This window comes from Gossypium hirsutum, chromosome A10 (assembly GCF_007990345.1).
Source record: "Gossypium hirsutum isolate 1008001.06 chromosome A10, Gossypium_hirsutum_v2.1, whole genome shotgun sequence".
Lineage (NCBI taxonomy): Eukaryota > Viridiplantae > Streptophyta > Magnoliopsida > Malvales > Malvaceae > Gossypium > Gossypium hirsutum.
Window position 1 is genome coordinate 15,670,560 of NC_053433.1, and position 26,362 is coordinate 15,696,921.

The window sequence follows — 26,362 nt, forward strand, 5'->3', positions numbered from 1 at the left end:
AAATGATACAGCAATTTGTTCAGTTTGATGGTTTGCAGGATAAGGATCCCAACGCTCATTTAGCCAACTTCTTAGAACTATGTGATACATTTAAAATTAATGGTGTCTCTGATGATGCCATTCGTATTCGGTTATTCCCTTTTTCATTGAGGAACAAAGCTAAACAGTGGTTGAACTCGTTACCACGAGGGTCAATTACTACTTGGGAACAAATGACTTAAAAATTTTGACTAAAATATTTTCCGCCTGCTAAAACGGCTAAATTACGTAATGATATCTCTTCTTTTGTGCAGATGGATTTAGAAACACTCTACGATGCATGGGAGAGATACAAGGGCCTTTTGAGAAGGTGCCCTCACCATGGGTTACCGATTTGGCTACAGGTTCAAATGTTCCATAATGGCTTGAATCCTTTGACTTGACAAATGGTTGACGCAGCTGCTGGTAGAACCATAAATAATAAAACACCTGAAGATGCTGATGAGTTTATAGAAGAGATGTCACTGAATAACTATCAGTGGCAAGTCATAAGGACAAAGCCAACGAAAACAGTCGGCGTTTATAACGTTGATTCGGTCACCATGCTCTCTAATCAGGTAGAACTCTTAAATAAAAATATTGATGGTTTTCTTAGTTCTTCATAGGTTCACCCAGTAATACAGTGCGAAGCAAGTGGAGGTGGAACAAGCCATTCGGAATACCAACCTTATGGCCACAACATGGATAACGAGTAATTAAACTACATAGGTAATAATCCTCGACCTCAAAACAATCCATATAGTAACACTTACAATGCAGGTTGGAGGAACCACCCCAATTTCTCGTGGAGCAGTCAAGGAAATCAAAGACCACAACCACCTCTAGGCTACCAACAACCACCCTACCAATAGGAAAAGAAGCCGAACCTTGAAGAGATGATCTTAAAGTTTATTTCAGTGTCAGAAACTCATTTCCAGAACACCGAGATAGCACTTAAAAATCAACAAGAGTCAATCCAAGGGCTCGAAACTCAGATAGGCCAGCTTTCCAAACTAATTTTTGAACGACCACAAGGTAGCTTGCCAAGTAATACTGAACCCAACCCAAGGGAACAACTCAACGCAATTAATATTCAAGATGAAGAATGAGTTATTGAGCCTGAACCAGAACCGAGGCAAGAAACTGTGGTAAGCAAAGGTCAAGGTAAGGTAGATAACAATAAAAACAAAACGGTGAATGTCGAATATAAACCTCGTGTGTCATACCCCAACGCGATAAGGAAAGACCGCTCAGATGAACAATTTGGTAAATTCCTTAAACTCTTCAAAAAATTACATATTAACTTACCGTTTATTGAAGCCCTATCGTAAATGCCAAACGTAATGAAATTTTTAAAGGAAATTTTAGCAAATAAGTGGAAGTTGGACGAGGCGTCGCACGTGGAGCTAAAAGCAGTTTGCTCAGCTATTCTCCAAAATAGACTATCGAACAAACTAAAAGATCCAGGGAGTTTTACAATTCCTTGCTTAATTGGTAGTTTAGATGTTAATAATGCATTAGCTAATTTAGGGGCTAGTATTAACATCATGCCCTACAAAATGTTTAAGCAATTAGGTCTCGGGAAACCCAAACAAACTAGGATAAGCATTCAATTAGCAGATAAAAGTATAAGGTTCCCTAAGGGTATTATTGAAGATGTACTAGTTAAAATCGATAAATTTATATTTCCCGTTGACTTTATTGTTCTAGATATAGAGAAGGATAGCAACACTCATTTAATTCTGGGAAGGCCCTTTTTAGGAACTGCTAAAACGATTATTGATGTTGGCACAGGTGAACTCACACTTCGTATGGGAGACGAAACAATCACCCTTCAAGGTCGCAATTCTGGCAACACATCAGGAATTAAAGGTGATCGTTTAACCCATTCTCCTAGAACTGACAATATGGTACAACCTACTTTACAGGAAATGAGTTTGAAAGAAGCACACGAGTCATTCTCAAGCAATAGTAAAGGACCTGTTCATCAAGATCGAAGATTACAAATCGAGGAACTCGATGAATGGCGGACGCATAAACCAAGAACACCCGACAAACCGAATCTACGACAGAACGAACTCAATACCTTTTCAAATCAACTTAAGATTGGAGATAGAGTCTTATTAGATGCTGTAGATCCCCACATTGTCACTACCACACCGAATGAAAAAATCCTTCTTACGGTACTTAGTATCTTTCCATTCGGTACGGTCGAGGTAAGGCACCCCAAGTTCGGCACTTTTAAGGTAAACAACACCCATTTAAAACCTTATTTTTATGAGATTGATGATAGGAATGAGGAGTATAAACTCCTCAAACCACCATGATTATTCAACAGAGAGGTAAGTCAAGCTTAGACTATAAATAAGTGCTTCTCGGGAGGCAACCCGAGCACTAACTATATTAACTTCTTTAAAAATTTAGTTTTCAACATCTAACTTACTGAAAAAGCTCTCGAATACAGAATTTCCACTGAGACACGGCCAAGCACACGGACGTGCTTATAGCCGTGTGAATACAGGGCAAGGATTTCCCTAAACACGGGCTACGATAAAATGCCATGGCCGTGCGACATGGCCGTGGTCGAGCCTGCCAAAACAACACGAGCGTGCTACATGCCCGTGTGGAAGACTCGTGGTTGGAACTGAGAAACTAGCATGGGACACCCGTGGACGAACCTGTTAGATTGACACGGGCGTAGGGATTTCCCACACGGGCGTAGAGATTTCCCACACGGGCGTGAAAGAAGTGAACAACGCCAGATACGGCCGTGTGCACCTACACGACTAAGGAACATGGGCGTAGACTAAGTGTCAGATGCGCCCAAATTTGAAATTCGCGAATCACACGGGCTGAAATTATGGAACACGGGCGTGTGCCCTGGTCGTGTGGCCTAAAATCTATGAATACCCTACACTATTCACTTTCTTCCCCATTCAGAAACCCTAACCCTAGCCGCTGCAACTCCACACAGCCTCCCTGCCACGCCCGTATGCCGCCACATCTCATCGCCAGTCCCACCTCGCGAACCATTCAGCGATGAAGATGTTTAAAAGCATTTATTTGTTATTTTATGTTTTTAATTTTTATTAAAACTACTTTTTATTTTTATTAGATTTTAGAAATTCTATTTTTAATTATTAATTTCGGTTATTTCTTTTTGAGTAATTATTCTTCCTAATATCCCCTAAAAAGTTCCTGATTTTATCACAGTTATATAGAGCTCTTAAGCTCATCATCACATAGGAACTAAAAATCCACCAGGAAAGGTTCATTACACTATAAGTCCTGTGCCAAAAGGATATTATCTCTAGTGGTAGCTATGGTCGTGGGGAGCAGGACATAGAGCTCTTAAGCTCATCATCACATAGGAACTAAAAATCCACAGGGAAAGGTTCTCCACGACTATCATGTCCTGCTCGCCCATGACCATAGCTACCACTGGAGATAATATCCTTTTGGCGCAGGACCTATGGTGTAATGAACCTCTATGGCCGCCGGAGTATCCTCCTCCACTCTCGAACCGATTAGTCTCCAGAACTCCAGTTCGAGGAATTCATCATACAGGAAGTTTCACTTCTCTCCCTATCTTATTTTTATACTTTAATATCTTATCTTTGTACATTGAGGGCAATGTACATCCTAAGTGTAGGGGGTATTTATTTCATTATCAGAAAAATCCCTAAACAACTGCCTTGTTCTCTTGAAAAGCTCTCATATCATATTTAGGATAAATTTTGATTGATATATCTTGAATTAAAACATAGGCATTTCTACATTGATTGCTTAAACTTTAAGATATTAGAGAATCAAGCATGATAAGTTGATTTTTAAGAATTTAAAATTTTAGGTTGTTTCCCAAAAATTTAGGAATTACTTTGAGTTGGGATTCACAAGTTTTAAACATCAAAAAGCTATAATTTTTGTGAGATTTTTTAGCCTTTTGAGCATCTATTAATTCTTTCATGCTCACTTTGATTATTGCTTTGAGTGCGTCATTAGTGAACTGTTATTCTAGAACTTGCTTGATTATCCATGTTAAGACCACACCATTTGATTTGATATGTCAAAGTGATTAAGGCACTTAGGACTAACCCACTCATGCCATGAAAAGCCTACCTCCACAATTAACCCCTAGTGAACCCCCCTTGATCCTAACAAGCCATTCTTGTATTACCCTTAATATTAACCTTTAACCCATTATTATTGAAATCCCCTAAATTAATTTAAGCCCCATTTTTGTCGAGATTTGAATTGAAATAGTTTCTTAGCTATGTTTTAGACTACTCTGTAATTTAATTTGTTCAAAACAAAACATGTATACATATTAGTAGTGATCTTCTGTTTGTAAGCTTCAGAAGTTAAATTCCTTAGTCTGAGAGAAAGCTCTGTTGTACGCAAGTGATGATTAACTCTTTTTCTAGTTAGGTAATTTTTCAATTCAATCTCGATTCTAACCCTTTCTTCCAGCTTGTGACCACACCCCCTAACCAAACCTCATTACAACCCTTTAAAGACCTTTTTGATTGATGTATCATCTTAAATTATAGTGGTGGAGATTTGATTTTCATGAAAGCCTACAGTAATGACTTTTCATTATTGACTATTGAGTGCTTCATTTATTGTCCTTAAACACCTCGAGTGATTTGAGTGAATCTGTAGTGAGGATGTGAAACTCTGTGATATTCTGAATCAAAGGTAATTACTTAAATGATGAGAGACACCTATGTTTGCATGATTAAATACTCAACTTGCAATGTTTGAAACTTTTATGTTCTTTTAGTTGAATTCTCAATGTATGATTACCTATGGATTATTCTGAGATATTATCGATAGAAATTATAAGTTGAGAAGAATTTATTTTGATTATGAGTTGAGAATTTTGCTTGAGGGCAAGCAAATGCTTAAGTGTAGGGGTATTTGACAAACCGTAAGTTATACATATTTTTACCCCATGTTTAATGCATTTTATGGATAATTTTCCATTAGAATTGGTGAATTCGATGCTCCTAATGCTTTAATTTCATGTTTTACACTTAAGAGAGCATAGGAGAGCGAAAGGAACGAGAAACGGGCCAAAAACTGAGAAAATAAGCCAAAGTACGAAATCAACACGGCCTGGGCCTCCTCACACGGGCAGACCACACGGCCATGTCAATTTGGCAGGCTCAAGCACGACCTAAAGTAATCGCACATGGGCGTGTCCCTGCCGAGCCCAAGTTGAGTCCACTTCGGAAAAGGCTAATTTTGAGGGCTTTTAGGCATTCCAAAGCCTATAAATACATCCTAGAGAAGGAAGAAAAGGGAGGACGGAGTAGGGGGTAAGGAATTACTCCAAGAAAGCTGATTGATTCATCTTAGAGGCCAGATTCATCATCAAAACTAAAGATCTCTCCTCAATTCCCCTTCAGGAGTTTTGGATTTTCTTTGTGTTTTATATTTTTTATTATTCTGAGATGTTTTCTTATTTAGTTATAAACTAAATCCCCTAAATACCTAAGGGGAATGAAACCTAAGATGAATCTCGTTATTATTTTCTGAATTGTATGATAAATACTTGACTTGTTCTTAATTATGTGTTCTTAATTCTTGTTTTGATATCCTAGGATACCGATTAAAGATAAGCTCTTATTCAGAGGAGGAATAGACCCTGTTTAAGAGTACATTTGTCATAATTAAGTGGAGCTGATTGCGTGCCTAGACATAGGGTGACAAGATTTTGCCGGATTAGGGTGAAACCTAATAAGGGGATCCATAAATCGAGTTAATGCAACCCTAGAGTGTTAATTATAGAAAAGTCTCGATTAATGCAACCCTAGAGTGTTAATTATAGAAAATTCTCGATTATTCAATCTATGGATTAGACGTTATTAGTCTTGAATAGGGATAATAACATAACTTAGGGATCTCTACGGAGCAAGTTAAATGAATAAATCGTCAGATTTGGAGCCAGAATAACAAGTACAGTCTAGGTGGATTTTTCCTTAGGCATTGTATTCATTCAATCAATTTTTCCAAAAGCAATTCCCCAATTCCATTCTCTGTGCGTTCTTAGTTTAGATAATTAGTTAGTTAAAACAAAAACCTCTTTAATCTTAGGCTAGATAATAAAAAGACAGTCATTACTAGTACTTTTAGTTCCTTTGGGTTAGACAATTCGGTCTTGCTAAAACTATACTACTGTTCGATAGGTACACTTGCCTACATCGCGATAATAGTTAGATCAAGAAGAGTAATTATAAATATTTAAAACCTATCACGAAATCACGCGATCAAATACATATATCAACATCCAAATCCTGACTCAATTCGACTCAATTATGGCATGTACATCTAGACTCAGTTCTGAGCTCGATTTAGTCCGAGAATCGGCTAAACCAGCAAAACTCTAATACTACTAAATGAAACACCCCCTAACCCTTATCCGTCGCTAGAACAGGGTTACAGAGTATTACCAAACTTTTTAGATCAAATACGAATAATACATAAATATTCACTTATAAATAACATAATTCAATCATATAGTCCCTTTTATAAGCCCTCGAGGCCTAAAACACATGTTAGAAACAAATCAGGACTTAATTGTATACTTCAAAAAATTTTCATGAAATTTTAAAATTTTTCCTAGGTGCAGGGGTCACACGCCCGTGTGACCAAGGGACACACCTGTGTGCCATTAGACATGCCTGTGTTTCAGGCCGTGTTCAACCCAATATAACTCCCTGACTTAGGTCACACGGCCAGCCACACACCTGTGTGCTAGGCTGTATGCCTTACACGACTGAGACAAACGCCTGTGTCTTTTCCTGTGTGAAATTGCCTGAGCATTCTGTTTTAAAATTTTAAAGTTGCAGAGGACACACAGCCAAATCACACGCCAATGTGTTAGTCGTGTGTCTCACATGATACAGTCACATGCCCGTGTGCTTGGTCGTGTGGACTCAAAATGAGCCTTAAAAATCAATTTTACCGAACCTGCAATCTTGAACACCAAGCAACTCAAAAACCATTTATTCAACCAATCCAAAACACATTCAAATACATCTAAAACATGCCAAAACAACGAATCCAATGACCTAACCAATGTACCCTTATAGGTACTTCACATTTACTATCCAAATCAATCCAATTAACTTCATTCAAGAAAAATCTAATTTCATACCAAAATATTCCATTTTATAACCTCAACATAACACATAAACTTATATATAAGTAACCAATAACACCTTATAACATCTTTTACATTCACTTTTCAAAATGAAAAACATAGACATTCCAAGTTACATGCCATTACCAAAAAGAAACATAATTTACCATGCTTGAGTTCAGGATCTTAGATGGATGCTGAATCGACAATCAACTTTAACACCTAACCTGCGCGTAAAAAACAAACCGTACACTGTGTAACACCCCACAACCGTGCCCTATGCCGGGTTGACATATGAGGCATTACCTAACTTAAACTTATGCATATAAACATTTTCATATCACCAAAACATGGTCAAATTAAAACTTTTTCAATTTTCTTTATAAACTCCTTAGTAAGAGCCTACTAAGCCCAAAACATCCATTGGAACCCATTCGAAAACAATCCGAGTCCTTTAAAGAACTCTAAAAATAACTCTTAACACAGGGGCACACGTCCGTAAGGGAGGGGCAACACGCCCGTGTGACATTTCAACATGGTCATGCAATTGGTCCGTGTGGCTCACAAGGCCTAAGCAATACAGGGACATGCCTGTGTCCTATACCCATGTGGAATAAATTCTAAATTTACACCTACAGGGGTTTTCACACAGCCTGTGTCTTTGGCCCGTGTCCTTCAGTGTCCTAGCCCATGTACAAAATCTTGGACATTCTGTTTCTGACGTCAACAATCCTTAAGGGCGACACGGCCAAGGCACACGCCCGTGTTCTAAGCTGTGCCCTTCACACGGCTGAAACACACGGTCGTGTCTCTGCCTGTGTGTTTACTACCATACATACTAACTTATAATTCTTACGTGCAGGGGACATACGGCCAAATCACATACCCATGTGGTGGACAGTGTGTCACACACGGCCTAGACACACGCCTGTATGCCTACCCGTGTGGACAAAGTAAGGCTATTTACCAAGCCTTTTCTATCACCCTTACTTATGTAACCTGCATAAAAATCACTCTATACTAATATAAGGGAACAACACATAGCCAAAATAACCACAATGGATAACATTTCATTTATGCAATTTACTCATCCATGAAAATATCATCTTCTATTTATAAATCAAAATGAGTATTGACCATTATCCATGGCTTTATACAAAATGAGTATCGTATTCATCATATGAGCCAACACATTATGGCTAACTAACAAAACACTAAACAAAGACTCGAGTCCCTATATATGCTAGAAAGTAAAACAATGAAACTAGTTATACCAAGGTCTTGAGTGATAGTGTGATCGAAGCTTTTGATGTCACTAGATCCTTGATGCTAGCTTGGCGGCACTATAAGGAAAGAAAAGAAAGGAGGGTAAGTATGGCAGCTTAGTAAGTACATATGTTCAAATAAAGAGTAATTATAAGAAAATCATATTCATCCAAAGTAGCTTGTCATGCTTAAAAGATATAAATCACTTAACGTCTCTATCTTACTCTTCCTTTCATTCATGTATACTTAATACACCTCATTCCCTGCTCAGGTCCTAACCATGAGTCTGGTATACATACCTTATCAAAGTATTCACCAACTAAATCTTCGGGTTCCCCATTGAACTCTCAAGATACATATGGATATGCGGGGAATTTGCGTCTAAATGCCATTTAAGAAATCAGCGCTACCTCGCATTATGAATTGCTTACATTTGAGCTACTCATGGGCCTTATAATCAAGTCAGAACCAGGACCCTATAGCTATCATGTAACGTTTGCTCATTGAGCCACTCACGGGTCTGTACAAAAAGTCAGTACCCGGACCCACGTTACCAATAGCATTTATCTTATGAACTCAGACTGAACTCATGAGTTCAGACCACATAACTTTCATAACATGCCCCTTTCTATCCTATGATATGTCTAAGGTTCAACGGGGCTTCATATCTAATCGAATAGCATCGCATTTGCTCACATTGCAATTTGCTCGCATAACATGTCATTTATACATTCATGGAAACAACATAACAGCAATAAGCTAATTACACAGGTATATTATTAAAATATACCAAAGTAAGCTTTAATAACACATTATTTACATATGAACTTACCTCGATACAAAATGATGAAGACAAGCTTAATCCTCGTAAACTTTGTTCTTACCCCGATCAAGACCTGAATCACGTTTCTCTTGATATAAATTAATAAAATTCATTTATTTCATCAGCATATCAATTTAGACGCCTGAAATTTCATAATTGGGCAAAATAGTTATTTTGCCCCTAGACTTTCACAAAATGACCATTTTACCCCTATGCTTGAAAATCGATTTTTATCTAATTTCTTCATATTATAAGCCCATCTGATTACTTTTTATACTAGAAGCAATCCAAAATTTCCATTATTTCTCACATTTATCAACAAATTTCTAACTTATGCAAAATAGTCCCTATTAGGGTTTTCATGAAAAATCCCTTCATAAAAGTTGTTTATTACACATCTAATACTCATATTCTTCCATAAAATTTTAGAAAAATACACATATGATTTCATGGTGAAACCCTCAACCATTTTGCAAAATAATCCCCTTCATAGAAAGCTTATGTTACAAGGAGTCCAAAAATACAAAAATCATCAAGAATAACCTTATAAATGACTTACTTGTAAGAGATGTTAATTGCTGATATTTTGAGCTCTCAAAACCCCTCTTTAGAAGATAAAAATCGATTGGAGAAGAAGAAATAAAAAGATGAAGCCTTTTTGTTTTATTTTATTTAAAACTAGTCAAAATTGGCGACCAAAACACCACCAAATTTTGACTTGCCCATCAATTTGTCCCCTATGGCCGGCCACCATATTCTCTAAGGGTCTAATTGCTCTTTAAGGCCCCTAATTTAGGTTCTTTAGCTAATTGACACCCTTATCTAACAAAATAGGACTTTTTCTCTTCATGCGATTTAGTCCTTTTTCACAATTAAGTAAACATTCGCTAAAATTAATTCACCAAAATTTTCATGTACTTATCTAATCATGCTACAATACATAAATTGGTATTTAAAATAATTTCCTCAACTTTGGTTTAGTGGTTCCAAAATCACTATTCTGACTAGCCCTAAAATCAAGCTGTTACAATTCTCCCTCATTAGGGATTTTCGCCCTCGAAAATCTTACCAATAAAAAGGTTTGGGTATTGGCTTTTCATGATCTCTTCGGGCTCCCATGTGGCCTCTTCAACCCCATGTCACTACCATAATACTTTCACAAGGGGAACACTCTTATTTCTCAGTTGCTTAACCTCTCAGGCTAGGATCCTAACAGGTTCCTCACCAAAAGACATATTCGGATGAATCTCAACCTCTGTTGGTACAATCACATGCGAAGGGTCTGATCTATATCGATGTAGCATGGACACATGAAACACGTCATGAATATTTTCCAATTCTGATGGCAAGGCCAATTGATAGGCAACTGGTCCTACTCTCTCAGTAACCTCATAGGGTCCTATGAAACGAGGACTCAACTTACCTCTTCTACTAAATCTGAGAACTTTTCTCCATGGGGATACTTTCAAAAACACTCAATTGCCAACTTGAAATTCGATTTCTTTCCATTTCAAATCTGCATAGGATTTCTGCCTATCTGAGACGGCCTTCAAATAGACGCGAATCACTTTAACTTTCTCTTTAGTCTCATTGACTAGATCGACCCCGTCAATCTGACTCTCTCTGAGCTCAGTCCAATATAAGGGCATTCGACACTTTCGTCCATATAAAGCCTCATAAGGCGTCATCTTCAAACTCGGCTGATAGCTATTATTGTAGGCGAATTCAACCAATGGTAAGTACCTTTCCGAACTAGCTTGAAATTCGAGAACACAACATCGCAATATGTCTTCTAAAATCTGAATCACTCTTTCCGACTGACCATCGGTTTGTGGGTGAAATGTCATGCTAAAACTCAACTTTGTTCCCAATGCCTCTTGTAACTTTTTTCAAAACCTCGAGGTAAATCTCGAGTCCCTATCCGAAATAATCGACAAGGGAACCTTGTGTAGTTTCACAATTTTAAAAATGTACAAGTCAGCCAATGTCTCAAGGGAGTAGTCGATACGTATTGGTATAAAATGTGCCGAATTTGTTAGCCTATCCACAATAACCCAAACAACATCTTTTTTCTTTGTGTTTACCGGCAAACCCGTCATGAAATCCATAGTAATACGATCCCACTTCCACTTAGGGACCATGATAGGCTGAAGTAGACCCGAAGGTACTTGGTGTTCAGCCTTCACTTGCTAACACACAAGACACTTGGAAACGAACTTTGAAATGTCTTTTTTCATTCCCGGCCACCAATACATTTTCTTCAAATCATTATACATTTTCGTACTCCTGGGGTGTACTGGAAAACAACCACTATGTGCCTCATCTAATATCTTCCGAGTCAATTCGGTGTCCTTAGGAACACAAATCCTATCCCGGAATCTCAAGTAATCGTCAGAACTGATCCAAAAATTTGATTCAACATCCAATTCGCACAGGGTTTTCTTGGATAGTAATTCGCTATCAATCTTCTGAGCCTCCAAAAATTCTTGAAGAAACATCAGTCTAGTTTTTAGCTCTGCTAGAACCGAGCCATCCTTTGACAAGGTAGATCGGGCATTCATTGCTCTCAAAGCAAACAATGATTTTCTACTTAATGCATCGACGACCATGTTCGCTTTTCCTGGATGGTAATCTATAATCAACTCATAGTCTTTTAATAGTACCAACCATCTACGTTGCCTCAGATTTAAATTCTTTTGGGTTATCAAGTACTTAATATTTTTATGATCGAAGTATACATGGCATATCTCTCTGAACAAATAATGTTGCCAGATCTTCAAAGTAAATACTATGGCGGCCAACTCTAGGTCGTGTGTCAGATAGTTCTTCTATGAGGTTTCAATTGTCTCGAGGCATAAGCCGCAAATTTTCCCTCTTGAATAAGTACACATCCCAACCCATTCAAAGAAGCACGGCTATAAATCATGAACTCTTTTCTTGATTCGGGTTGTTCTAGTACAGGAGCCTCAGTCAACAACATCTTCAACTTCTTGAAACTCTACTGACACTTATCTGACCATTCAAACTTAACTCCTTTTTGAAGAAACCTTGTCATATGAGTCACAATCATAGAGAAGCCCTTTACAAATTGCCTGTAAAAATAGGCCAACCTTAAAAAGCTTCTAACTTCAGTCACATTCTTTGTTGGTTTCCATTCAACAATAGCAGAAACTTTGCTAGGATCAACCCTAATACCATCACTTGAAAAAATATGGCCCAAAAAGCCAACTTCTCTAAGCCAAAACTTACTTTTACTAAATTTGGCATACAACTAATTGTCCCTCAGAGTCTGCAAAATGGTTCTCAAGTGTTTGGCATGTTCTACCCTATCTCTAGAGTATATCAGGATGTCATCGATGAATACAACTACAAACTTATCTAGATATGGCTGAAATACTCTATTCATTAAATCCATAAACACAGCAGGAGCATTTGTTAAGCCGAAAGGCATGACGAGAAACTCATAGTGGCCATATCGCATCCTAAAAGCGGTTTTAGGCACATCTGCTTCTTTAACTCGCAGTTGATAGTAGCCAGATCTCAAGTCTATCGTAGAAAACCATGCTGCTCCCTTTAGTTGGTCAAACAAGTAGCCAATTCACGATAATGGGTATTTGTTCTTGATCGTCCTCTTATTTAACTACCAGTAATCTATGCACAACCTCATAGATCCATCTTACTTTTTCACAAATAACACCGGAGCACCCCACGATGAAAAGCTTGGTCTCAGGAAACCCTTGTCGGTCAATTCTTGCAACTGTGACTTTAGTTCTTTCAGCTCAGTTGAGGCCATCTGATATGGAGCAATCGAAATAGGTGTGGTCCATTGCATTAGTTTTATACCAAATTTAACCTCTCTATTAGGGGGTAACCCAGGAAATTTTTCTGGGAATACATCCACATATTCACTTACAACCGGTATTGACTCAACCTTCAACTCCAATTCCTTAGTATTCATTACAAAAGCTAAATAAGCTTCACATCCTTTTCTCAAACATTTTTGGGTAGACATAGAGGATATCACCATAGGCAAGTTCCCTGGCTCACCTAATTCAACGCAAAGGGTTTCACCATTTTCACATTTTAATTTAATAGCCTTTTGTCCACAATTTACTACAGCATCATGGAATGTCAACCAGTCCATACCCAATATAATATCAAACTCATCGAATGGTAACAGCATCAAATCGGTCGGAAAACAATGACATTTAACTACTAAAAGACATTTCTTACATACTTTATTAACTATCACATGTTTGCTAATGGGTTTGACACTTTAATCATAAATTCCGTATACTCAATAGGCATATTCGTGCTAGTCACCAACTTCATGCACACATACAAATGAGTAGAACAAGGGTCAATCAAATTAATAACAATATTATCATAGAGAGAGAATGCACCGGTGATCACATCAGGAGAGGATGCGTCTTCACGCGCACGTATGGCATAGGTTCTAGTCGGAGCTCTAGCTTCTGACCTTACGGTAGTGTCTCTTGTCACATTCTTGTTACCAGCCCCAACTCCAACATTCTTCTGAGGTCTTCCTTTAGAATTGGTGCCACTTGGCCTTGTACTCTAAAATTTCTCTTTGTCAGTCATTTCGGGGCAATCTTTAATAAATTGGTCTTGAAAACCACATCGAAAACAGGATCCATCATTCATTCTACACTTGCTGAAATGATTTCGACCATAATGCTTGCATTCTAGTTTGGAAGATCTGACATTGCCCACGCTAGCTACTGATGTAGCCCGAGACTTAAAATATGAATCTTGTTTCTTACGATCTCAGTACGAATGTCCAGCTAATACATGAGAATGAGAGTAGGCGTCTCTGGATTTCTTAAACTGTGATGGAAATGACTTGTCCGCATGTCTCTTCCTTACATTTTTAGTTTCAACTTCGGTTTTCTTCTTCCTTGATTAATTCCTCGACTTTACAGGCCCGATCAACGAGTACTACGAACTCTTTCAACTCAAGGACACCCACTGACAGTCTAATGTCCTCACTAAGTCCGTCTTCAAACCTTCTACACATCTTGGCTTCGGAGGATACACACTCCCGAGCATACTTACTAAGTCTGACGAACTCTTTCATATTCAGTGACCGTCATGTGGCCTTGTTTCAAGTCAAGGAATTCCTTACGCTTTTGATCCATAAATCTTTCACTGATGTATTTCTTCCGAAATTACTCTTGGAAGAATTCCTATGTGACCCTTTCCTGAGGCACCACCGAAACTAACGTTTTCCACCAGTAGCAAGCAGATTCCCTCAACAAGGATATGGCACACTTCAAGCATTCTTCAGAAGTGTAAGATAATTCATCGAATACCCTGATGGTATTCTCAAGCCAGAATTCAGCCCTTTTAGGGTCATCATCTTTATTAGCACAGAACTCCTCAGCTCTATGCTTCCGGATCTTATCCACTGGAGGTTTATTTCACCTCTCAAGGTCCATACCCTGGGGTACTACAGGGACATGTTAAGGGATAGGTGCGGATGGAGGGGGTTGAGCATTCGGGAACATTCATCATGTGGAGAAAGGCCTCTTGAGCCCCTTCTCCTTCTCGCTGACTAACCGTGGGAGGTCGATATCGGATGGCACAGCCTCTTCGACGGAGCCTAGCATGTTACTTTCTACGTCTTCCGCCATAGTTCAATTTGGATCCATTACTATATGAAAACACAATTTAAAAGGTCAAGAATCGCCATACTATCACAATTTATTTATGGCGTGTATAGGTAAACTCGTACACACGCTACGTTAGTCTGAGAACTGACTAAACTGTAGCTCTGATACCACTAAATGTAACACCCCACACCGGTGCCCCACGTCGGGTTGGAATGTGACGCATTACCTAACTTAAACTGATGCATATAAACGTTTTCATAACACCAAAACATGGTCAAATTAAAACTTTTTCAATTTTATTTATAAACTCCTTAATAAGAGCCTAATAAGCCCAAAACATCCATTGGAACCCATTCGAAAATGATCCGAGTCCTTTAAAGAGCTCTGAAAATAACTCTTAACATAGGGGCACACCGTGTGAGAAGGGCAACACGCCTATGTGACATTTCAACATGGTCGTGCTATTGGCCCGTGTGGCTCAAACAGCCTAAGTAGTACAGGGACACGCCCATGTCCTATACCCGTACAGAATTAATTCTAAATGCACACCTATAGGGGTTTTCATACGGCCTGGAACACGTTCGTGTCTCTGGCTCGTGTCATTCACACGGCCATGACACGCCCGTGTCCTAGCCCGTGTGCAAAAACCTAGACATTCTGTTTCTAACGTCAGCAATCCTTAAGGGCCACACGGCCAAGGCACACGCCTGTATGCTAGGCCGTGCCCTTCACACGAATGAAACACACGACTGTGTTTAGGCCCGTGTGTTTACTATCTACCATACATACTGACTTATAATCCTTACGTGTAGGGGACACACGGCCAAATCACACGCCCATATGGTGGACCGTGTCACACATGGCCTAGACACACGCCCGTGTGCCTAACCGTGTAGAAAAAGTAAGGCTATTTACCAAGCCTTTTTGTCACCCTTACTTATGTAACCTGCACAAAAATCACTCTATACTAACATAAGGGCACATCACATAGCCAAAATAACCACAATGGATAACATTTCATTTATGCAATTTACTCATCCATGAAAATATCATCTTCTATTTATAAATCAAAATGAGTATTGACCATTATCCATGGCTTTATACAAAATGAGTATCATATTCATCATATGAGCCAACACATTATGGCTAACTAACAAAACACTAAACAAAGACTCGAGTCCCTATATATGCCAGAAAACAAAACAATGAAACTAGTTATACCAAGGTCTTGAGTGATAGTGTGATCGAAGCTTTTGATGTCACTAGATCCTTGATGCTAGCTTGGCGGCACTATAAGGAAAGAAAAGAAAGGAGGGTAAGTGTGGAAGCTTAGTAAGTACATATGTTCAAATAAAGAGTAATTATAAGAAAATCATATTCATCCAAAGTAGCTTGTCATGCTTAAAAGATATAAATCACTTAACGTCTCTATCTTACTCTTCCTTTCATTCATGTATACTTAATACACCTCATTCCCTGCTCAGGTCCTAACCATGAGTCTGGTATACATACCTTATCAAAGTATTCACCAACTAAATCTTCGGGTTCCCCATTGAACTCTCAAGATACATATGGATATGCGGGGAATTTGCGTCTAAATGCCATTTAAGAAATCAGCGCTACCTCGCATTATGAATTGCTTACATTTGAGCTACTCATGGGCCTTATAATCAAGTCAGAACCAGGACCCTATAGCTATCATGTAACGTTTGCTCATTGAGCCACTCACGGGTCTGTACAAAAAGTCAGTACCCAGACCCACGTTACCAATAGCATTTATCTTATGAACTCAGACTGAACTCATGAGTTCAGACCACATAACTTTCATAACATGCCCCTTTCTATCCTATGATATGTCTAAGGTTCAACGGGGCTTCATATCTAATCGAATAGCATCGCATTTGCTCACATTGCAATTTGCTCGCATAACATGTCAATTATACATTCATGGAAACAACATAACAGCAATAAGCTAATTACACAGGTATATTATTAAAATATACCAAAGTAAGCTTCAATAACACATTATTTACATATGAACTTACCTCGATACAAAATGATGAAGACAAGCTTAATCCTCGTAAACTTTGTTCTTACCCCGATCAAGACCTGAATCACGTTTCTCTTGATATAAATTAATAAAATTCATTTATTTCATCAGCATATCAATTTAGACGCCTGAAATTTCATAATTGGGCAAAATAGTTATTTTGCCCCTAGACTTTCACAAAATGACCATTTTACCCCTATGCTTGAAAATCGATTTTTATCTAATTTCTTCATATTATAAGCCCATCTGATTACTTTTTATACTAGAAGCAATCCAAAATTTCCATTATTTCTCACATTTATCAACAAATTTCTAACTTATGCAAAATAGTCCCTATTAGGGTTTTCATGAAAAATCCCTTCATAAAAGTTGTTTATTACACATCTAATACTCATATTCTTCCATAAAATTTTAGAAAACTACACATATGATTTCATGGCAAAACCCTAATCTCTCAACCATTTTGCAAAATAATCCCTTTCATAGAAAGCTTATGTTACAAGGAGTCCAAAAATACAAAAATCATCAAGAATAACCTTATAAATGACTTACTTGTAAGAGATGTTAATGGCTGATATTTTGAGCTCTCAAAACCCCCCTTTAGAAGATGAAAATCGGTTGGAGAAGAAGAAATAAAAAAATGAAGCCTTTTTGTTTTATTTTATTTAAAACTAGTTAAAATTGGTGACCAAAACACCACCTAATTTTGACTTTCCCATCAATTTGTCCCCTATGGCCGGCCACCCTATTCTATAAGGGTATAATTGCTATTTAAGGCCCCCAATTTAGGTTCTTTAGCTAATTGACACCCTTATCTAACAAAATAGGACTTTTTCTCTTTATGCGATTTAGTCTTTTTTCACAATTAAGCAAGCAATCGCTAAAATTAATTCACTAAAATTTTCATGTACTTATCTAATCATGCTACAATACATAAAATGATATTTAAAATAATTTCCTCGACCTCAGTTTAGTGGTTCCAAAATCAAAATTCCAACTAGCCCCAAAATCGAGCTGTTACATGCTGAGTTTGAACTCAATGGTATTTCTATAATTCGAATGCTTAAAAATAAAATAATTTAATATTCACATTTAAACATACATTAATAGTAATCAATCAATTGATCAATTTATTCATAAAACCTTCAATTATCATCAATTGCTATCCTGATATCTTTTCACAATATCTACACATATCACTTGAATAATAATATTGACCATTCATATTCAATTCACAAATACTTGGGACCCAGTTTGGGACGGATACACGGACTCATAATCAGACGGATACACGGATCCAACCAAAACACACCAGTTTGGGACCCAGTGCCTTATCTGATAAATCGAAGTAACAAGTTGACATTTAATGTCTCATCGACCTTGTCGAAGTAAATTGGTACCCAGTACCTAATCGAATTTATCCAAAGTAATAATGTGACACCCAGTGTCTTATCGATTCGAAGTCGAAGTATCCCTGAACTCTTCCAATCTTATGGCATGCCATCTATATTCGACTTAGCCTGATACAGTTAATAGGGTTTCAACTCACTTTTCAATTTCAATCAATATTCATTTCAATTCAATAATTGTATATACTCATATGATCAATTAAATTTATTCAATACCATCTTTCAATTTCAATCAATATTCATTTCAATTCAATAATTGTATATACTCATATGATCAATTAAATTTATTCAATACCATCATATCCAATACTTACCTCAATCCACTTAGTATACATATTAAGTAATAATTACAACAATTAATTATTAAATTTGGATTATAGAAATACAAACCAGAATTTCTGAGCTACTCCTCGTCAACTTTCTCTTTTCCCTTCTTAGCCGAGGTTTCCGGCACAATGTCAGCTACAGAATTGAAATAATTGAAAATTATCAATACAATACAATTTCACATTGAATATTTAATTTTTTACTCATCTTTTGCCTAAATTCCAATTTTGTCCCTAAATCGGGACTAACTTTAATCTTCACAATTAGTTCTATATTTTTATTCAATTTCCACTTAAAACTAATTTCAACTCTTTAATTTCACTTAAATCCCTTAATTTTAAAATTTTCTCAATGTAGCCCCTATTACTCAAAACTTATACTTTATTTTACAGTTCAATCCTTTTTTCATTTCTAACTTAAAATTCGATCAATTTAATCTCAAATACTTAAATTATTCAATATGAACATCATCTAAAAATCAATAAATTTCTAAAATTTCAACATAAATTAAGTAGTATTTAACATTAGGATTTCAAAAACATAAAAATTTCAAGAAAATTGATTAAATTGATTTACCAATTGAGCTTTGAACCTTAAAACCCTAAATTTCTCCCTTTCTCTTTCTCTTTTTCTTCCTTCTCTGTTTCATTCCTATGTTTCTTTCTTTTTCTTTTATTTCTTATATTTATACTTTATATTTTAAATAAATATTATAATACAACAATATAGTAATATAATACCATTTACTTAAATAATAAGCAAATATAATTTATTATTTAATATATGTTTATTATTTACTCACATGGAATTTATTTTTACCACACACTTGTAAATTTTAGGTTTAATTGCTTAATTAGCCCATTAACTTTTCTCTATTCTATAATTCAACTTTTACCTTATATGCAATCTAGTCCTTATACCTAATTACCCATAATTCAAGTTAATTCACCTAGCCAAAACCTAATTAACCACACTACTAACTTCGTAAATATTTTTAATAAAGAAACTCAAGAATTCACTTTTCGATACCCGTAATTATTAGGTCATTACAACGGTGATAGTGGTGAAAATGAAGAAGAAGAAAAAAAAGATCCACGATTCACAGTGTACTCGCTGCCAACCCACATGCACATTGTCGATCTTTCGAAAGAGGATGCGTTGGAGTTTGTAAAACTACTACATAGTTGGCCTGACCACAGAAGTGCATCATTGGATTCAGATGATTTGGAAGTGGGCAGGGAGTTTACCAACAAAGATGGTTTTCTCGCAGCATTGAAGTGATACATCATTATGAACAAGGTTAACTTCCACGTCGATAAATCTAAATCTAAGAAGTTTGAAGGGAAGTATGAAATACGAGACAATAGCTGCTCATGGAAAATCATGGCTTCTGTTAAGAAGAAGACAGGGTTATGAATGATAAAAAAGTTCACCGGTCCACATACATGTGTTGCCTTTGGTACAATATCACTGGGTTATTAGGGTTTTATTTAGGTTTTAGGGTTATTTCCAATTAATTTAATGCACTTGTGGGGTTGCAGGTGTTTCATGGGATCATCTGAAGTTAGATTCAGATATGATCATGGGCCTAATACTACCGATGGTGAAAGCAGATCCAAGGACTACTGTGTCGGTTTTAATTGCCAATATTCGTAGCCAATTCAATTACACAACTTCATACAATAAGTCATGGATAGCTAACCAGAAGGCCTTGGACCTTCAAGTAATGCCGAGTGCATTCCAGTATTGCAAGTCATTGGTACAAATAGATAGTACCTTTATTTATGGTAGATATTCCTATTAGTTGTTGTTGGTTATGGCACAGGTTGGTAATTAGAGGATCCTTTCAATTGCATTTGTAATAACACCAAGGGAGAAAGTAGACAAATGAGATTTCTTTCTATTTAGGTTAATGAGGCATGTTTACCTCCAAACTGAAATATATGTCATATCGGATCGAGGAACTAGAATACTATTTGCAATTGAATGACAGGAAAGCATTTGGGATCGCACATACCATCTGTATTGTCTAAGGCACGTTGCGTCCAACTACTACTAGCAATATCAGTCTATCGCTGAGCGATGAAAAGTGACCAACATGGGTACTTTCTAAAGGTTATACATCATCCTATCCATCGCCGTTATCAGGATGGCTGAGGCATGTATCACATTGAGGATGGATGACCAACAGTCCAACCTGACATATGACTAGGAGCAGAAAAATGTAGTGCAACATTTTATGTTTATGTGAAAATAAAGAGGTTAGGATATAGACCAAAATAAGGCGGTACATACTAAATAGGGTATGGTGAGGGCATCGGTGCTAAGGCTGTCAGGGTTGGTTCTTGCGTGGGCACTGATGACAGGCTCGCCTCGCCACCCATTGGATTTAAAGAGGGTTGTTGTGGCCTACTCGTGTGGGGATGTCGACACCTCGTCTCTTCACCTAACAAATATGGCTTTCCATGGATCCTAATCCATGGCATGTAATCCAAATCACATGCTAACTTCAGAATAAGAATTGCGTTACGAGTAGGTAAAAAATCATACTGATTATTCCACATGTTGATATATTGCAAGTGGAATACCGATCAATTCATATCCAGTCGCTGTAAGTTGATATAATGCAGATCATTAAGCTCTTAAGGTGCCACGGGAATCAGTTGTTAGAAGCTAAATTGTTGCAACACTCTATCCGCCTCATGCATCTTGATGGTAGCATATACTACCAATGGGATCTTAATGTGTCAGACGTTGGGATTTACAAAGAATTTCCCAAGAATTATTACCCGAATGTCGGGTCCTTGTATGATGTCCACTCAATCTATATGGATGTGATCAAAACATTAGTTATATACATACTACTGAATACTAAATATGAAATAGACTACGTTATTTGTATATAGTTCAAAAATAAATAAATACATACATCCGCTTCCAATCATTGGTCTATAGAACCCGTATATCTTCAAGCTCGATAGGTAATCGCGCATGACTCGGGGTATTGTTCCTCCTATTTAAATAACTTATTAGCATAATAGTTTTATTTAATCAATTTAATAAAGGTAATATCTACTGAATTTTACCTTGTTACAAGTGGGAATGCATACGGGTAGTTCACTCGAGGACGTAAAAATGGAAAGTAGTATCGAGCACATGATTGTAGTAGTAAAAGGCAACCACCAATTTTGATTTTTCTGGTTTCGTCGCCTGACACATCTCTCGGTAAATGTCGCCAACATGGAGGACCTCCAACTTAGTTCTCCAGCTCTTTTAAAATCGATGAGTTTCAACAGCCACCTTAGATGTACAAGGTTTCGTGACTTATCTGGTGTCAAAATACACCCAATAATCTGAAGGATGTACGCCTGAGCTTATCATTCTCTTCTCTCTTCAGTCGAATCCTTCGCTAGCTCCTCGAAATTATTTCATGACCAGGCATTTCGATCCGACTCCGTAAATCATCTCTGAAACCACACCCAAAAGATTGTAACATATGGTTCCGGAATCAATAGACTAAACAAACCCGATGGCTACTAACTCGTCCACGAGTAACCCCAACTATAAATGCATGTCCTCTAGAGTGATAGTAACACTCACTGCAAGGAAGATAGAATTTGTGCGTCTCGAGTCTCCGCCTCTCCACCAACGCGCTTATGAGTTTCGAGTCCAACTTACACCCTTGACCTACAAGGGATATGCGTAAAAAATCGGCTTCCCTCATGTATGTTTTGATCAATGGTGATGGAGGATCAAGTAGATTATGAATATGACATTGCAAAATTCGATCTTCCGGCTATTTACATAATAGTTATAAAAAATATTAAGTTTAATTATAACTATGAAATAAAAAATTAAAAAAGATTAAAAATTATTCTTACTATTTGCAATTGGTTGACAGAGATGCGCTTGTTATCAAGACGGATTAGAGACCCGGCCATTGCTAAATATACAGTTGAACACGAATAAATTTTTAATAAAAAAACCTATTTCTTGAAATTACTAATAAAAAATAACAAAAAAGAATAATTTAGATAAAAATAGAATTTAAGAAAAAAATTGAAGAGACTATTTGAGATATTTTTTAGAGTTGATTTAGAAATTTGAGAGATTTAGGAGAGAATTGTGAGAAATGTGTGTGTGGGGGGGGGATTTATACTCTCTTTTTTTTTTACCGTTAGGGGACCAATGGCTAGTTGAAATAGTCGTTGGAATTGACAGTTGGAGCACAGGCAAAAGCACGCGTACGTGGAAGCGCTTTATTAAAGTGCGTTGACGTGGGTGCATTTTACATGTCAGTAGGAAAAAAGCGTTAAATTGGACATGCTTTTTTTGTGTTTCTCTTGAAAACGACTCCAGTTCAGTATATTTTTGGAAAATCGGACCATTTCTGTAATTATGAAGAAAAACAACCCATTTCCATATATTTTTTTGAAAATGGGGCTTTTTTAGTCATTTAGTCGCTTAATTTAGCCGAGATATTCAAATATTTATATTGTCGTGTCTAATACTAATTATAAATTCTCATTAAAAATTATTAATTATAAACAACATGACATGAGTATGAGCAGTTACCAATCTCATCTAAATTCAATAACACATGCAACTTCCACCTTTCCTCAGCTGCTCTCAACCAATGGCGGTTGTTTCCTCCAACTGCATCCCATCTTTAACCCTCGGCTCACTGAGTCAACTCGGAAGGCGTTCGCTCGGATGTCCATCACTCTCTCTAAAACTCACCCACCCCTCTGATTCATCTCTTCATTGCTCGTTAAATGTACCCGAAAACACACATGAGGACACCCCGATGGAGAAAAGTAGACCCTTTTCCCCCCTTTTCATCCCAATTATTATTTCTTAAAGCTGGGTTTGTTTATTTGTTTCAGGGTTCCCACCTTATCCTACTGTTATGGACATTAATCAAATAAGAGAAAGATTACCACACAGGTGAAGTTAAACTCTCAAGTTTTGATTTATAGTTTCTGTTTAGCTTCTTTTTTTTATTATAAATTTGGAATAATATACTATTTGTTACCTTACCTTTACCAAACTCAAATATGAAATGGTGTATTATTAGTTTTTGTTTTTATTTTGTAGGTTCCCATTTTTATTGGTGGACAGAATAATAGAGTATAATCCAGGCGTTTCAGTTGTTGGTATAAAGAATGTGACTATAAATGATAACTTTTTTCCTGGCCATTTCCCTGAGAGGCCTATAATGCCCGGTGTTCTTATGATAGAGGTACTCAACTTTTTCTTTTTTTTCTTTTGGCCTTTTAGTTAGTTCTTCTTTGCTCTGTAGTAGATATGAAATACGTTGAAACGGATGTCTTTAGTGTCTTTTTAATATATATATATTTCAGGATCTTGATAGAGTTAATTAATTTTGGATTTTGAGCTCTAAATATATAATTAAAATTGGAAAGTAAAAATAATTTACACAATAATTCAAAATACAATTTGAAATTTTTTATTGTGTTTGTTAAGTTTTATTTGGAGAATAATCTGAAATAAATTAATAGTCTAAATGTCATTTAAATCTAATTCACTCAACATATTGTAGCATGATGTCTATATATTCAATTAGATTCACTCTTCCACTAATTTTCTCTCCTTAAAAGTTCAGTTAAAAACTAAATAAAAGAACAATTTATTTACAAAATAATTTATACTCTAATAAATTCCTCTAATGAATAGAATAGTTCTCTCTCAATCACATGCATAAACCAATAATCAAGTCTATATATAATATAAGCAGTGATAAAATTGTGATTCTCTAACTAGTTTGATTGAACCAAACCTTTAAAATTGTGTTGAATTGAGTACTTGATAAGGTGTAAAAAATAAAAAGAGATGTTCTTTCCTTTTAACTTTTTCAAATTTGACGACTTTAAGAAAATATAAAAAAGAATTAAAATATCTGGATCAGCAATTACAAAATGAATTACAATTGAAAGTACAACTCACAACACCAATAGAACGTTGGAGAATTTTACTATTGTAATCATTGTGTGCGACCAAAAAAACATGAAATTGATTTGACTTAGCTTCTTATTAGCTATGTGCATGTTTTAGTATCACATGAAGCCATCTTTATAATTACTTATTATATTACTTGAACTAAAATAAGAGTGTCAAATACGATATATATTCAGCTTTCCTAATTTTAAGTATACATGAGTACAGATTACTAAAAGTCAATGGTTTTTACATGATCTATTTCCTATATACTAAACCGATGACTGCATGTTTACTAGTAGTATGTACTAACAAAAGTATTTTGCTGGGTCCAGGCAATGTCACAAGTTGGAGGAGCAGTTATTCTGGAACCCGATGTGAAGGGAACTTCTGGGGAAGTTTTCTTTTTGGCCGGAATCGACAAAGTGAGGTTTCGGAAACCCGTCATTCCCGGAGATACTTTGGTTATGAGGATGACACTTATGAAGATGCATAAGCGATTTGGAGTAGCAAAGCTTGAAGGGAAAGCGTATGTTGGGGGTGAGTTGGTATGCGAAGGCGAGTTCCTGATGGCCACCGGTAGTGATCCACAAGCTCGATTTCTTTATCCTTAATATTATATGGAAATCAAATTATTTTCTATGACACAAATGTTGCCTTAATATTTCTTTCAAATCCTGTTTCCTGGGATGCTATGAGATACATTAGGCTTTTGTTTTTTATGCATAAATATTTGCTTTATTAAATAATAATTAAAATTTTCTAGATTAAAATTGTATTTATTAAAATAAAAGCAAGTAATTAAAAAAATTAAAAATGAATAACGGCACACGAAAATATTTGTACATATTTAAATGATAGTTATAATATTAAAACACTTCAAATGTTATTTATTTATTATCCTATAAATTATAATATTTATTAAATTATTATATAATATAAATATTTATCCAACTTAATCTAGAATTAAAATTGCTTGGGTTTTTCAACTTTAAACATTAAAAGGGTAAAGAAACCTTAAAAAATAGAAAGGGCAATGGGTAAAATTGTAAAGAAAAAAGGTTGTATTGAATGCATTGAAGCAAAAATCACCGGTGAGAAATTATAAGTGTAACACTGTAAGAATCAGTTCACCGGACAACTGTTGAACAAATAAGCATAAATTTGGGACGACGAAAAATATTTTTTATTATTAATTATATTATTAAATTAATATTAAAAATATATTTATTTATTTTTAATAATAGAGTTATATTCATTTAAACTATTATTGTTAAACTATCTTTATTTGATAATATGTTTTGATATAATAAATTAAAGTATTTTTTAATAAAAGTTCAAGTTGAACAAAATTGATAAAATCAAGTTAAAATGGTTTCAATTGAGTTAAACATTTTCAATCATATTAAAACTGTATTTAAACAAGTCAATATTGCACCATACCTTTTGGTCAAGTGTCGATAGTTTTCAAGATATCAATACCCATCTTAAAATCGATATCAAATTGACATTTTGTCTTCAATTTATACAAAAATTATAGATACGATTACGAAAAGTATAGATACCTTTGACCAGGTATCGATAAATTGCATTTGGTATCGTTGTAAACTAATTTAACGGTCACTGAATCAGGCATTAAATGTTAATAGTATCAATACTCGTAGAAAAAAGTATCGATACCTTTTGTTGCAAGTGAATTTAATAATCTAGTATTTTCATCCCCAACAGCTC

The 26,362-nt window shown here is 36.1% G+C and overlaps 1 protein-coding gene and 1 non-coding gene across 2 annotated transcripts; one reads left to right on the top strand and one right to left on the bottom strand.

The window, feature by feature from the left end:
* Positions 1–260: 260 nt before the first annotated feature.
* LOC121209033 (small nucleolar RNA R71) lies at positions 261–367 on the bottom strand. Its single transcript, XR_005904151.1, has one exon. It is a non-coding gene; the product is annotated as a small nucleolar RNA R71 (small nucleolar RNA).
* A 22,864-nt stretch (positions 368–23,231) lies between these two features.
* On the top strand, positions 23,232–25,353 carry LOC107916016 (3-hydroxyacyl-[acyl-carrier-protein] dehydratase FabZ). Its single transcript, XM_016845184.2, has 4 exons — positions 23,232–23,490; positions 23,560–23,620; positions 23,771–23,915; positions 24,967–25,353. The coding sequence occupies exons 1-4, from the start codon at positions 23,274–23,276 to the stop codon at positions 25,243–25,245; spliced, it is 702 nt and encodes a 233-aa protein (XP_016700673.2). The 5' UTR covers positions 23,232–23,273; the 3' UTR covers positions 25,246–25,353.
* Positions 25,354–26,362: the final 1,009 nt, after the last annotated feature.

Bases quoted from the DNA above. Each gene is read 5' to 3' on its own strand.
- LOC107916016 (XM_016845184.2), top strand. From the start codon at position 23,274: ATGCAACTTCCACCTTTCCTCAGCTGCTCTCAACCAATGGCGGTTGTT. The intron at 23,491-23,559 runs GTAGACCCTTTT...TATTTGTTTCAG, and splicing joins GGACACCCCGATGGAGAAAA to GGTTCCCACCTTATCCTACT. The intron at 23,916-24,966 runs GTACTCAACTTT...TGCTGGGTCCAG, and splicing joins CCGGTGTTCTTATGATAGAG to GCAATGTCACAAGTTGGAGG.